At 40.0% G+C, this 14,128-nt stretch overlaps 2 protein-coding genes across 7 annotated transcripts in view; both read left to right on the top strand.

Annotated features, from left to right (window-relative positions):
- Window positions 1-3,528, top strand: part of LOC127574573 (DNA topoisomerase 1-like) — an 85,336-nt gene extending 81,808 nt beyond the window's left edge. For 5 of the 6 annotated variants that reach the window (XM_052023680.1, XM_052023679.1, XM_052023678.1 and 2 more), the window contains one exon: window positions 200-3,528. In XM_052023680.1, coding sequence (XP_051879640.1) covers window positions 200-302 — 103 coding nt within the window. In that variant the 3' untranslated portion in view covers window positions 303-3,528. The remainder of the gene's footprint in view (window positions 1-199) is intronic. The other variant, XM_052023683.1, reaches the window with a different exon arrangement.
- A 6,187-nt stretch (window positions 3,529-9,715) lies between these two features.
- LOC127574583 (1-phosphatidylinositol 4,5-bisphosphate phosphodiesterase gamma-1-like) overlaps window positions 9,716-14,128 on the top strand; it is a 190,845-nt gene continuing 186,432 nt past the window's right edge. Inside the window, exon 1 of the mRNA XM_052023701.1 lies at window positions 9,716-10,487. Within this exon, the coding sequence (XP_051879661.1) occupies window positions 10,268-10,487 (220 nt within the window). The 5' untranslated portion in view covers window positions 9,716-10,267. The remainder of the gene's footprint in view (window positions 10,488-14,128) is intronic.

Raw genomic sequence — 14,128 nt, 5'->3', positions numbered from 1 at the left:
GCAATTATTAATTTCAAATTAGCATTCATTATTTTCTTCTTTTGTAATGCTTTTTGAAACCTTTGTTTTTCATCTTGCCTGATTTGGGATTTGATTATCTTAATTCAGCAAGATACTAAAAAGTTATGAAATTGCAGTGGAGTACCTCCCGGCAGAAAAGTGATCTATCTGATTACCAATCCATCTTCTCTCTTTGAAGGTGCAAGAAATGGAATGTTCCCATTGAGAAGATCTACAATAAGACACAGAGAGAGAAATTTGCCTGGGCCATTGATATGACCGAGAAGGATTTTGAATTCTAAAACAATGTTCATCTTGAAGCAATTACTCAGTACCTCAGGGAGTCAAAACAAATGTTACATTATAAAGATTTGTACTTGAACACTCTTCACTGGATCTGTTCTTGTTAGTTTTGTATTAGTTATAAATGTATATGTGATATAATTTTTTGATAATTCTGCACATTTGGTAGAAAAATATGGAAAAATTAAGATTAAAGTTAATGAAATATATACACCTATTGGAAGTTACACTTTGTCTGCAGGGCACATCCATAAGTTTATCCAGGAAATTACTTTTTTCTAAACAAAAAAAGAAACTTTCATTCTAAGCATCTCAATATCTCAGTAATATCAAAATTCTTGAGCTGTTACCTGTAAAGTAGGCAACCACTGCAAGTATAGGTGAATATCATACACAACAATCAGCTGCAGCTCAAATAATGGATGATAGCATAGCTCAAAATGAAATGACAGTAAGTGCTTTAAAACAAGACTGAAAAATTAAAATGTCAATAGATATGTGCTAATGTGGATTTGTATTCAAGTACATCTTGGTCCTGGAGGATATTGATACAATATCCACCCTTGTACAAAGAGCATGCCTTTACATAGTCATGGAAACAGGCCATTTGGCCCATTACGGCCATGTTGAACAGTGGCTACCCATCTGTATTAATCCCATCTTCCAACACTTGGCCCATAACCTTATGCTTATATTTTAAGTCCTCATCAAGACACTACTTAAACACTGTCAGTGATTCTGCTTCCACCATTCACTCATGCAAATTATTCTAGGTACTCGCCACTATCTGGGTGGGAAAAAAAGTCCCCCTCAGACCCCCTCTAAATTTCTACATCCTTAATTTTTTCTACTTCTGACACGAGGGAAAACCGTTTTGTGCAGTCTACCCAACCAATACCACTCTTAATTTTATAAACCTCAATCATATCTCTCTTAATCTCCTCTACTCCAGGGAAAACACACCTAGCCTCTTCAATCACTCCTCATAGGTGAAATGTTCCATCCCAGGCACCATCTTGGTGAATCTCCTTTGCACTCCCTCCAGCACTATTGAATCCTTTCTATAGTGTGGTTTAAAATGGCATGCAGTATTCCAGCTGAGGTCTGACCAATGTTTTATAACATTGGAGCATAACCTCCCTGCTCTTGTATTCACTGCCCTGACTAATGACACCCAGTACCCCATATACCTTGTTAACCACATTATCTACATGCACTGCTGTTTGTATGCCAGAGTTCCTCTGTTCCTCAATATTGCTTTGGACCATACTATTCATAATGTATGTCCTCGCCTCAAGTACTCCCAAAGTTAGTACTTGCATACTAAATACATTTATCAGGATTAAACATTTCTCAGCCCATTTCACCAACACATTGATATCACCCTCTAGCCAGACTACCCCTAACACCATCAACAACACTAATAATCTTTGCCATCTGTGAACTGACTGGTCACACCTACCAATGTCCACATCCAAATCGTTCACATATGTTACAAACTCCACTCATCACAGATTTTTAATTACAAACCCAACCCTCAGTCATCAGGGTTGATTCTGATGCATTCCTGATGCTGTTAGATACATCAGAGATTCCTTAGTCAGTCATACTTACCAATAATCCAGTGGGAGAGTCCTTTATTGCAAAGAGGGAATAAAAATATTAATAATGCTTATCTGTATTCAGGGTGAGTTTGGTAAATTTGGAGTACTAAGAAAGTTACAAGTAGGTGGGAGAAATGCAGAGGTTAGTGATATGACTGCTATCAACAAGTATTTGATGAAGGAAACATTTGAGAAGGTGAAGATACATTGGTAACAAATGGATTAAAAGTTGAATCGATAGTTTGCTGAGATTTGGAACCAAGCGTAATTTTTCAGCCTTGTTGGATGTGCCCAGCAAAGTTCCACAGGATTTTCTTCTATGCTTCTGTTTACTGTAAAGGTTCAGAAAATAGGGCAAATGGAAACAATGTGCAAGTTTGCAGATGGTGTTAAATATGAGATGTAATTAATAATTCTACAAAGATCAAAGGAGAATAGGGCAAGAAACAGCTGCTGGTAAATTCAGTGCCAGTAAATGTAACTGGTACATTTTTGGGAAATAAATATGAATAGATATACTCCGAATAGTGAAGGGTTGCAAAATGTAAGTAAGCAGAAGGATTGGAAAATCATTTTCAAAAGATATTTAAAATAGCAACTGAAGTGGATGAAGCCCTAATGAAAGTTAATGGAATATTTGAAGTTCTATAAAAAAAAGTATAAAGTATATATAAAATAAAACAAGCCAGGATGGAATTTGAGATTCTTGAGGAGACTAAGCCCTCAGAATATTGTATGGGATCAGGAAGGAGGACTGAAAAGCTGTACCTATTTTCATTAGAACTGGACATTTATGACTGATTTGCTGGATGTGTTTAAAGTTGTAAAGGTCTCTGATGGATTTTATATGATCTTTTTATTGATCTAGAACGAAGAAGCCTAATTCTAAAATTAAATCCAAAGTTTAGAACAAATATCAGGAAAAACCTGTCCATTCAGCCATTGGACTGTGGACAGTATCACCAGAGTTAATGATTAAAGCAACTAAATAATATGCCAGTATTTTTACATATGCATAGTTGAAAAGTGAATTATGCAAAGATATTAGGACTGCTGTTATTCTGGAAATGTAAACATGTACTGATTGGACTGTATGGCCTTCATCTGCTGACATTTCTATGTATTATCAGATGTTAGTCTTTAAAGAACATTTATACTCTAACCTGTAGCTTTACATAGTCAAGACACAAAGACTGTAGATGCTGGTATTTGGAACAACAAACGAGCTGCTGGAGGAACTCAGTGTGTTGAGACGCATCTTTGGGGGGGGCAGTGGGGGGGAAGGAATTGTCGACGTTTTCGGTTGAGACTCTGCATCAGAACTGACAGTGACTGTTTGTTGCTTTATGTAGTCCTGTCTCCCACTAAAATTACCTGTAACGTCCCCTGTGACTTTGTGTGAGTTACAGCCTCAGATAACATGAAAGACTTTCAAGAATTGACAGAATCCTAAAGCACATTATAACTGATAAAGTACTTTGGAAATGTACTGACTGTTATGAAGTACTTTTGAATTGCATTGATTGTTATAAAGTAGGGTAATAAGATGGCCATTTTGTACACAATAGGGTCCCACTACAGCAATGTAGTAATGACCAGATAATCTGTTTTTGGAGATTGAGAGATAATTGTGGGCCAAGCCAAAACAATAAACTTTCTTATTTTTCTTCAATCGATAGGACTACTTGCACTCACCCAAGAGGGCACTAGGAACCTGTTTTACTAAACAAAAGGCAGTACTATCAGTACTGCACCAGTTTGTTATTCTAGATTTTTGCAGTGGCATTTAAACCTAGAATATTCAGACACAGAGGCAAGGGTGCTGTCAGCTGAACTACAGCTGAGATACTGGTTTGTGTACACATTTTATCCACAACATTTTACAAGAGGTTATTAATTTTTTGTTGCACTTTGAATTACTGTTTTCATATTCTACATTTCCTTGCCCGTGTTTATGGTGGGTTTTGCCAATATAAAATTGTCAACCTGGCAATTCCTAAACTAACTGCCAGTTTTTCTTTCTCCCACAGATCACTGAAAATCCTTTCCGATAAACATTTCTAAGTCATTGAATTCTCTACTGTTTAAATGATGGGATAAACAAAACATGTTCCTCCTGCAATAGTTCCTCCTTCTTCCCGGCATCAAGCAGCCATTTTAGAAGGAATCCTCAAAAATAAATAGGACTAAAATGGAGCAGGAAAGCCAATCGGCAATTTGTATCTTATTATTTGTTAATGGGATGTGGGTGCCACTTCCAAGGCCAATGTTTACTGCCCTTCTCAAATTCCCATTGAGTCATGGTGGTGAGCCACCTTCTTGAACTGTGGCAAGGTATCTGCATGGTACTTTTGTTTAATGAATTGGAATATTTAGACAATGAAGGAATGGTGATGTGTTTCCAAGTCATGAAGGAGAGAACTTGTAGATGGCAGTGTTCCCAGGTGCCTTTGCAGATTTCAAAGATACCATTAAAGGAATCCTGAGGAAATGCCCAAGTATATTTTGTAAATGGCACACAGCCACATTGGTGTGCTTACAGTTGAAGGAGTGAATGATTATGGTGGGCAGTGGATTCACATGGAGCAGCAGCAATAATATCCTAGAAGCTCAATCTAAGCAAGTGGAGAGAATTTCGTCATGTTCCTGACCTACACCCTGTGAATGATGAAAAAGCTTTTGGAGTCAGGAGGTGATCCACCACAGACCACCTAGTTTTTGACTGCTGTTATAGGCATAGTATTATGAAGCATTAAGATTAAGTGTCCTTTCTAATACAGGTTCAAGAATACAGATGGGAGGAAAGGATTGGAAAGGAAAGAGGAGAAGGCAAACAGGCTAAGTGTGAGAAGGCTGTCACTTCGGTATCACCTGCACTTGGACTCAATAACTCCAATACTGTACATTGGAAGCCAACGCAAATGGCCTTCATTTCATAAAGATTAGTGGAGAACAAAACAATATACAGTATTTGCATAGAATCAAACAGCATGGAAACAGGGCCTTCAGCCCAGCTGGTCCATGCCAACCAAGATGCCCATCTAAGCTAGTCCCATTTGCCCACATTTGATCTTTATCCCTCTAAACCTTTCCTCGCTGTGTACCTGTCCAAATGTCTTAAATGTCATTATTGTACCTGTCTCAACCACTTCCTCTGGCATCCTCTGTGGCCTCCTCTACATTGATGACTGTTTCACAGAACACCTGCGCTCTGTCCATAAACCATGATCTGCATCTTCCCATTGCCAGTCACTTCAACTCCCCCTCCCACACTATCACTGATATGACAGTCCACTGCCAGGAGAATTCCAAGCGCAAACTGGAGGAACAGCACCTCACTTTCCGTCTTGGAACCTTGCAGCCTTAACGGCATGAATATTGAATCTCCCATTTTAGGTAATCCCCCCCCCCCACCATGCTTCTTTTCTTCCCTTTCCTAGCCTCTTTTTTTCCTCTTCTTTTTCTCTCTTCTTACCTTTTACCCATCCCACAGTGAATCTGTTCTCCCCTCCTCCCCCGCACCTCCCTATTACTATCTCTTACTTGCATCTACCTATCACCACCCTGTGACCACCCCACCTCCCCTCTTTTGTCCACCTATCACTGCTCTGCTTTTCCTTCCTATATATTGGGCTTCCCCTTTTCCCCAGTCCTGAAGAAGGGTCCTGACCCAAAACATTGACTGCCTGCGTTTCTCCACAGATCCTGCCTGGTCTGCTGAGTTCCTCCAGCATCATTGTGTTTTTCACCTAGATTCCAGCATCTACAGTCCTTTTCTTCTCTCCTCTAGCAGCTCGTTCCATACACATACCACTGTCTGTGTAGAAAAAGTTGCCCCTCAGGTTCCTATTAAATCTAACCCCTCTCACCTTAAACCTATGCCCCCTAGTTCTTGATTTTCCCAATGCTGGGAAAAACACTGTGCATTTACCCTGTCTATGCACCTCATGATTTTATACATCTAAGGTCACCCTTTAGTCTCCTATGCTCCAAGGAATACACTCCTAAAATGCCCAACCTCTCCCTATAACCCACTCCCTTGTCCTGGCAACATTTTCATAAATCCTTTCTGCAATTTTTTCAGCTTAATGACCTCTTTCCTATGGTAGGGGGACCAAAACTGAAGACAATACCCCAAATGTGACCACACCAACATCTTGTATGACTGCAGCATAACATCCCAACTTGTATACTCAATGCCCTTATTCATAAAAATAGAAAATGCTGGGGATAGGTCAGGCAGCATCTGTGAATAGGGAGTATGAGTTAACATTGCAGGCTGATAACTTTGCATCAGAACAGAAAATCTGGGAAAACAAATGTGTTTTAAGTTGCAGACAGGAGGAAGCCTAGAGTGAACAAAGTGGATGTCTATGATAGGGTGCAGACCCAGACTATCCAGGTGAAAGAGATCCTGTTGTGCCTCCTCAGAGAGGGTGGTGAATGCTTGTTTATAATAGCTGATCTGCATGAAGGAGAGGTTTAAATAGAGGGTGATGAATGAGGGCAGTAGAGAGAGGAAAATTACAATGCTGGAACTGTGAGGTGCAGAACACAGCAGCTGCTGGAAACCTGGTATCAAAAAGAAGGCTGGAAATACTCAGCAGGTCAAGAAGTCTCTGCAGAGAGAGAGAAACTATATTAACGTTACAGGTGGATGACTTCCATCAGAACTGGCCAGTTTTGATATAACCTGGAATGACTGTTTATCTGAAATTGGTGAATTCAGTATTAAATCCCAATAACTGCTGTGTGCCTGCACAGGAGATGAGATACTGTCCCTTGAGCTTACATTGGGATTTGTTGCAACAGTGTAGGAAACCCAATATTACACTTCTTCTGCCACCTACAACTTTGTGCCCATTTCTTTGGCTGGGAGTCTACACTCAGACTACAGACCCTTCTTCCTGTCTCCAGAATTCCCAATCCATCTGGACCCCTTCCTCTTTTTCTGATGCTCTTTAGCTCTGACATGAAAATTGATGGAGTTGCAGATAGCAAGGAAGGTTGTAAAAGGATTACATACAGCAGAATATAGATCAATTGGGAATTTGGGTGGAGAAGTGGCAGATGGAGTTTAATCCAGATGTGTGCAAGGCCATGCATATGAGGAAGACAAATAGGGGTATGATATATACAGTATAAGGAATGTTTATGTACAAAGGGTCCTTGGGATTCAAGATTATAGTTTCCTGAAAGTGGCAGCGCAAGTGGATAGGGTGATAAAGAAAGCATACTGCATGCTTGCCTTCTTGAGTTGAGGCATTGAGTATAAAAGTTGGGAAGTCATGTAACAGCTGTATAAAATTTACTTAGGCCACATTTGGAGTATTGTTTGCAAATCTGGCTTTGGAGATGGTGCAGAAGAGATTCACCATGATATTGTCTGTATTACATGTATTGGCTATAAGGACAGGTTAAACAAACTTGGATTGTTTTCTCTGGAGCATTGGTGGCTCAGGGGTGACCTGGTAGAAGTATATAAAATTATGAGAGGCATAGATAGGGTAGGTAGTCAGAGTCATTTTCCCAAGGTGGAAATGTCACATACTCAAGGCCATAGGTTTAAGGTGAGAGGAGGAAAGTTTAAAGGAGATTTGCAAGGCAATTTTTTTTTTTACACAGACTGGTAGGTGCCTGCAATGCACTGCCAGGGGAGGTGGTAGAAGCATATACAGTGGAGATGTTTAAGAGGCATTTCGACAGACGTGAACAGGCAGGGAATAGAGGAGGATACAGACCATGTGCAGGCAGATGGAATTAGTTTAAATTGGCATCATAGCTGGCACAGACATGTTGGGTTGAATGGTTCCTATACTGTACTGTTCTATGTTCTATTCATTGCTGTCAACGTAGCATTGGCCATCTTGATATTTCCACTGCCCTCACTCACTCTAATCTACCCCTTTCTGAACTTGAAGCAGTCCATTCACTGAGAACCAACCTTGATAATGCCTTCAAACCTGCCAGCAAGTGTTTCAGCTGGGGTCAGGCAAACTGACCTCTGTCTCGCAGAGGCCAAATGTCAGCTCTCAGACAGCTCTAGGATGCTAATCTTTCCTGGTGCATGCTTTGCAGAAGGTGAGTATACAGTGACAGCAAGCAATTAGGAGAACTAACATTATATCATTGTTTATTACTGGAGGATTTTACTACAAAAGTAGTGAGGACGTGCCTCAGTTACATAGGGCATTGGTGAAACCAGACTACTGTGTATAGTATTGTTCTCCTGTTTTACAAAAAGGTTAATACACTGGAAGCAGTTCAGAGAACGTTTACTAGAACAATACTAGGAAATGGGTCGATCCTCTTATGAAGAAAGATTGAACAGGCAAGGTTTGTATCAGCTGGATTTCAGAAGAGTGAGAGTGATTTGATTGAAACATAAGGTCCTGATCAGTCAGGATGAGTTGGGAGAATGTTTTCTCTTGTGAGAGAATCTAGAATGAGGGATCATTGTTTGAAAATAAAGAGTTGCCAACTTACAACAGAGATGAGCAAAAGTTTTCCTCTCAGAGAGCCACGAGTTCTTGGAACTCTCTTCCTTAAAGAATGGTGGAGGCAGAATGTTTGAAGATTTTTAAGCTGAGATAGATAAGCAAGAGGTGAAATGTTACTGAAATTTTACTGCAAGTAAATTAGAATATGAAAGTTAAAGTCACAGATCAGCCATGATCATAGTAAATGCCAGAGTGGGTTTGAGGGGCTGAGTGACCTACTTCTGCCTCCGATTTGTATGTTCCAAATTGGAAGAAATGCAAACAAATTGCTGCTTCACCTGAAAGGACTGTTTGGTTCCCTGGATGGTCAGAATAGAAGAGGTTTCCAAGAGAAAGAGCTCTGAGAAAGGGAATGGTTGATGGAAGAGCAAGATAGGGATTTGCAGAGGGAACAGTCCCATCATTCTTTCCTGTTTACATCAGAACTGGTCAATGCTGAAGCAGGTCATCCGCCTATAACATTAACTCCGTTTTTTTCTGTCTCCACAGATGCTACTGACCTTCAGGGTATTTGCAGCATACTCTCTTATTTCAGATTTCCAGCATCTCCTGTGTTCTGCACCTCAGAGTTCCGATATTTTTTTTCCTTACTCATCTCTCACTTGCACTTCTTCAGACAAATCAGCTATGAACTTGAAACATTAAGGTTGTTTCTCTCTCCACAGATGCTGCCTGATATGCTGAATGTATCCAGCATTTTCTGGTTTTATTTCAGATATTCAGCATTTGCAGGTTTGTTTTTGCTTTCTATAGTGTTTGTAGCTCTGAGAATTATTGCAAGGCAATGATGAAGCCTCCGAAGATAGGATGGTAACTCACAGGCCCTCTCGTGCTAATTGCCAGCAGTGACCGGTAAACCCTCTGCAGAGCCTTCTAAATGTTTGTAAATTTGTTTTTAAAACGTTTTCCTATTTGCTATCTTTTTTGCCTGTTATTTTATCATCCCCTTTTCTCGCAATTCCTGTGTCTCCCCGGTCGTGTTTGAAAAATTGGCTCACTTCCCACTGCATTTGTCCAAATTCAAATTATTTTCAACCCCCCATAACGAGTCACTGCACTCAATAAGGCTTGCAATAAGGTGCGATATAAATGCAACTGTTATGTAATGATTCCTCCCTACTCTCTGCCTCCTGCATTGTGACTCTCGCCATTTTCCCATTAGTTGTCCTACTTAGCATTCGTTTTGGCTTCATATTTCTCTCTCTCTCTTTAATAGCTTTTCAGTCCTCCTTATTTTATTTGTATTCATCCTTTTTCTCTAGATGTCGCTGTTTTTCATTCTTTCCAACTTTTTTTTCCTCCCTCCACCCCACTCCTGCTTCCTCCCCGATCCTGTAATATTTCAGATTCCTGTCTCTGATCCCTTTCCGGCTATGTGTGTTTAGGCTGTTTCCTCTGGGTTCGGCTCTGCCTGTCGACTGTGTCGATTTCACGTGGACTAAAACTGGCAAAAAAGGGAGTTATCTGTATGTGTGTGTGCATCTATATATTTCCAGCAGTACTCAGCCATCTTCAGTGCGTCTGCCTCTACAACCAAGGATTTGACAGAAAAGAGAAAAACGTCCAGACATCCAGGCAAGGGTCCAACACCGCAGCACTGGAACAATTTCATTGGATTTCTTTTTTGTCCACGTTTGATTATATGAATATATAGTAGGAGTGGGGGTGGGGTGGACCCCACTATCTGTTTCCTCACCCTGGTCAACAGGAGCCCAGTTTACCGCGGCAATTAAAGGCAAGTAAAAGGAGAGTTCGAGATCCTGATTGTAAACCTGCTCCTGTTTTGTTTTCGTTCAAACAGATCGGGTTTATTCACTTTTCCCAGATTTCAATAATAATCCCTTGGATGATGCTGTGAAGATGTCAGTGCCCATCGTCGGTTTTCCAAATGGATTTTTGCTGGAAGATTGGAGGATGGAAGCAGAAGTTAGCAGGATCACCCGGAACTTGGAGATGGGAACTGTCATGACTTTATATTATCAGAAAAAATCCCAACGACCGGAGCGAAAAACTTTTCAGGTTAAACTGGAAACTAGGCAGATCACCTGGTGCAGGACGTGCGAAAAGACCGAAGGGGAAAGTAAGTAAAAACGTTTGGATTTTGTTTCTTAATGAGGTGTTGAGTAACAGATAGTCTGCAGGTGTCAAGCATCTAAGAGTTGAGATGGAGGTATCAAAGTCGGAGGAACGGGACGCCTTAGCTGAGAATGGCCCAGAATGGGACATATCCAAACTTCATATCACACAATTTCTTTTTTTTTGTTGGGAAGAGGGGCGAAAGGATGTCATAGTTAATAAGGCTGGAAAGCTGACTGAACGTGGTGGTGGTAGGGTGAAAGAGGATAGACTTCACCCAAATATGTGTGTGCATGGTAAACAAATACTATATACCATTTTGCCACCTTTGCAAAAAGTAGCTATCTCTAGTGTGAAATCCAAATACTAACATTTATTCTGATTCAGTTCCTCAAATTGCAAATGAATTTAAGCCACTAATTGCTTTTACCCTATACCATGCCCTCTAGTTGTTCATTTTGTAAAAGCAGTCATCTGATCTCTCTAAATGATGTATTTTGTTAGAACATGGAGAATAAATATTTTTTTTTATTTGGGAAGATTGTAACTTTAACATAATAGATCCTAATTGGATGTAGACTTTTTTGTGTTTGTCGTTAGGAACGATTCAAGTTTCTTTCCTCTTCTGAAGGAGCCAACTCTGGTTGGTTTCACGAGTAATGGTTTCCTTCTTGTTACCTACCAGGGTGTTCTTCTGAACCCAGCTAATTAATGCCAGTAATGTATTTGAACAGTGAGATCCACTCAGCACAACTGAAAGATTCAGACCTGACATGGTATTTCATGGTACTCACCTCCCAGAAGGTCCACACAGGGCATAATGCACTATTCAAGTATTTACCATTTCTCTTCACCTCACTCCATCAGTCTGTATCTGTATGTTCCTTTCTACCTTCAGCCTTTATTCAGCTTCCCTTTAATGCCAGTTTCATTAACCATTCCATGTGATCCCTCTGCTGTATAGCTGAGGCAGTCCTTCAGCAGATTGAGAGCATTATCCAAGGCACAAATCCATGACCACTTGAAGCCAAAGGAGCCTCCAATGATGGCAGCTACCCTTGTTCTACCTAGTTCTGCATTCTAACCACTCCATGATTTAAGTTGTTTCTTCTTATCTTGCATTTATACTCCCTGTTGCAGTATACTGCACAATTCCTAGTTCTATTCTCATGTGCAAACTCATGTGTATAGGTCACCTACTTAATAGGCACACAAGACCCTCATTTGGAAAGGTTGGAGTGACGGCAGTTGAAAAATACTTTGTCAGCTGTGAAGCTTTTTGGGATGTCCCAGAAAAGATATGAATGATACTGTACAAGTCTTTTTCTCCCCATAAGTGCTTACCTGGTGTAGCCTCTGCTCATGTTTTATCTGCAGTAGGCAAAAGGATTCTCTGTAGCCAGACCTGATTGTAGATTGGAAATGGATGCATAAGTTGTTCCAGAGCACATCCAAAAATGTATTTATGCAGTTGCTTTTTATTATTATGAATATACTACTATTGCAAACATCTCAGTTTAGCGACAGTTCTTGCTCAATAAAATGGAATCCAGGGCTAGAAAATTCTACTCTTAAATTGGCCAGCTGTGAACCCCTCAGCAAAAATTGGGGTAAAGAACTAGTGATATTAGTAAAGTAATTTAGTGCCTCTTTCCTTTTATCTCCAAACATTAAATCTCTTCACCTCTCTCTTAATGTTTTAGTGGCCATCTCCAATCTTTAACCACAACTCTCCCAGTACTAATATTATAGTTTATCTGTCCTTTTGTTTTCACTGTTTTGCTGCACCTGAATCTCTGAAAGTAGTTCATCATGTAGCTTTCCTCTGTCTGTAATCGTTCAGTCCTTCTCTTCCTTTATAATTCTTGTGAATCTCTCATATGTTATCATAATCCTCACTGTATTGGTCTGGTAATGAGGTCAAATGCATTTGGACTAGTATGAGCTAATGCAATTGTGGAGGGCAAACAAGACAAGGAAATTAACAGTAGGTAACGGGATACTGAGAACTGTGAAGGAACAGGGTAATCATGAAGTATATGCCCACTGATCTCCGAAGGCAACAGTGCAGGTAGATTAGGTGTTTAGGAAAGCAGACAAAATACTTTTCTTTATTAGTTGAGGCATAGAGTATAGGAGCAGGGTAGTCATACTAATGCAGTGTGAAACGCTTGCTAGACTACAGGTAGAGCACTGCATAATGTAGTGCTCTACCTGTAGCAGAAAGGATTGGTTGCAACAGAGAGGGTGCAGAGGAGACTCATAAAGATGTTTCCAGGAATGCGGAATATCATTTATGAGGAGAGATTGGCTGAGTTTGTTTTCTTTGAAACAAAGAAGGGAGGTTAAATGAAGTGCATAAAATTATGAATGGCCTGGACAGAGTAAACTGGAGGACCTATTCCCTCGGCACAGAGGTCAGTGTCCAATCAACCTGGACTTAAGTTAATTGGCAGAAAGATTAGAGGGGTGCTGAGGAAACATTTTTTTCACCCAGAGTGTTGGAGGTCTGGAACCCACAGCTAGAAAGGGTGGAGGGGATTCCGCCATACACATAAAAAATCCAGGAAAATAATGAAGATGCTAGGAAATCTGAAATAATAAAGAAAGTGCTGGAAGTAGTCAGCAGTTCAGGCAGTAACTGCGGAATACAAATAAAGTTAACATTTCAGATTGATGACCTTTCATCAGAACATGTAAAAATTACCTGGATAAGCATTTGATATTCCATAACCAATTAGACAACAGACTGAGAACTTGGAATCTTGGAAACTGGATCAGTTCAAGTAGATATTTGTTTTTGTGTGGCAAGGATATCATGGTCTGATATCTTCTTTCTGTGCCACAGATCTCTATGATACATCTTTTCACTTTCTGTCACTGTCACTTTCTCTGATCTGAAGTAGAAACTCAATGGCATTAATCTCAGAATTATTCCTGGTGCTATGTGCTCATCCAGTTGGGATGCGTCAGGTTAGATATGACAAGATGTGGATCCAAATGGTAGACGTAAGTACATTTTACAATGCTGTGAAGCCTCAATGGATGGTCTTAAATAAACTGAACTAGTATTAATATCCTTCTGGTAAGTGCTATATTAATAAACAAGGGCTAACAACAAATTAGGAGCAATGCTGGAGGTTAAAAATGTGTAATGAAAGGCAAATTTGTGAAAATAGTAAATCTTCAAACCTGCTACCTGTACATCCTGGAGGGAAAAGGACAGCAGACCTATGTATGCATCATCACATCCAATTTGCCTGTGAGTTGTGTACTTTTGCTCATTTAAAAAGGTAATTGGGATATTTTCCTTTTTTAAATGAGCCACAGAGTATAGGAGCAGGGAGGTTATTCTAGAACTGTATGCAACACTAGTTTAGCTGCAGCTTGAGTACTGCCTACAGTTCTATTCAACGTATTACGAGATAGATGCAATTGCACGAGAGCATGCAGAGAAGATTTACGAGGATATTGTCAAGACTGGAAAATTTAACAATGTAGAAAGATTGGATAGGCTGAGGTTGTTTTCTTTGGAACTGAATAGACTGTGGAAAGATTTAACTGAGGAATATAAAATTGAGGGTCTTAGCGTACATAGGAAAGACCTATTTCCTTTAGCAGAGGGGTCAAAAACCAGGGAGCATT

The sequence above is a fragment of the Pristis pectinata genome, chromosome 9, assembly GCF_009764475.1.
Source record: "Pristis pectinata isolate sPriPec2 chromosome 9, sPriPec2.1.pri, whole genome shotgun sequence".
Taxonomy (NCBI): Eukaryota; Metazoa; Chordata; class Chondrichthyes; order Rhinopristiformes; family Pristidae; genus Pristis; species Pristis pectinata.
Note: the sequence above shows the minus strand (reverse complement) of the source record. Positions and strands in the feature narration are given on the sequence as shown.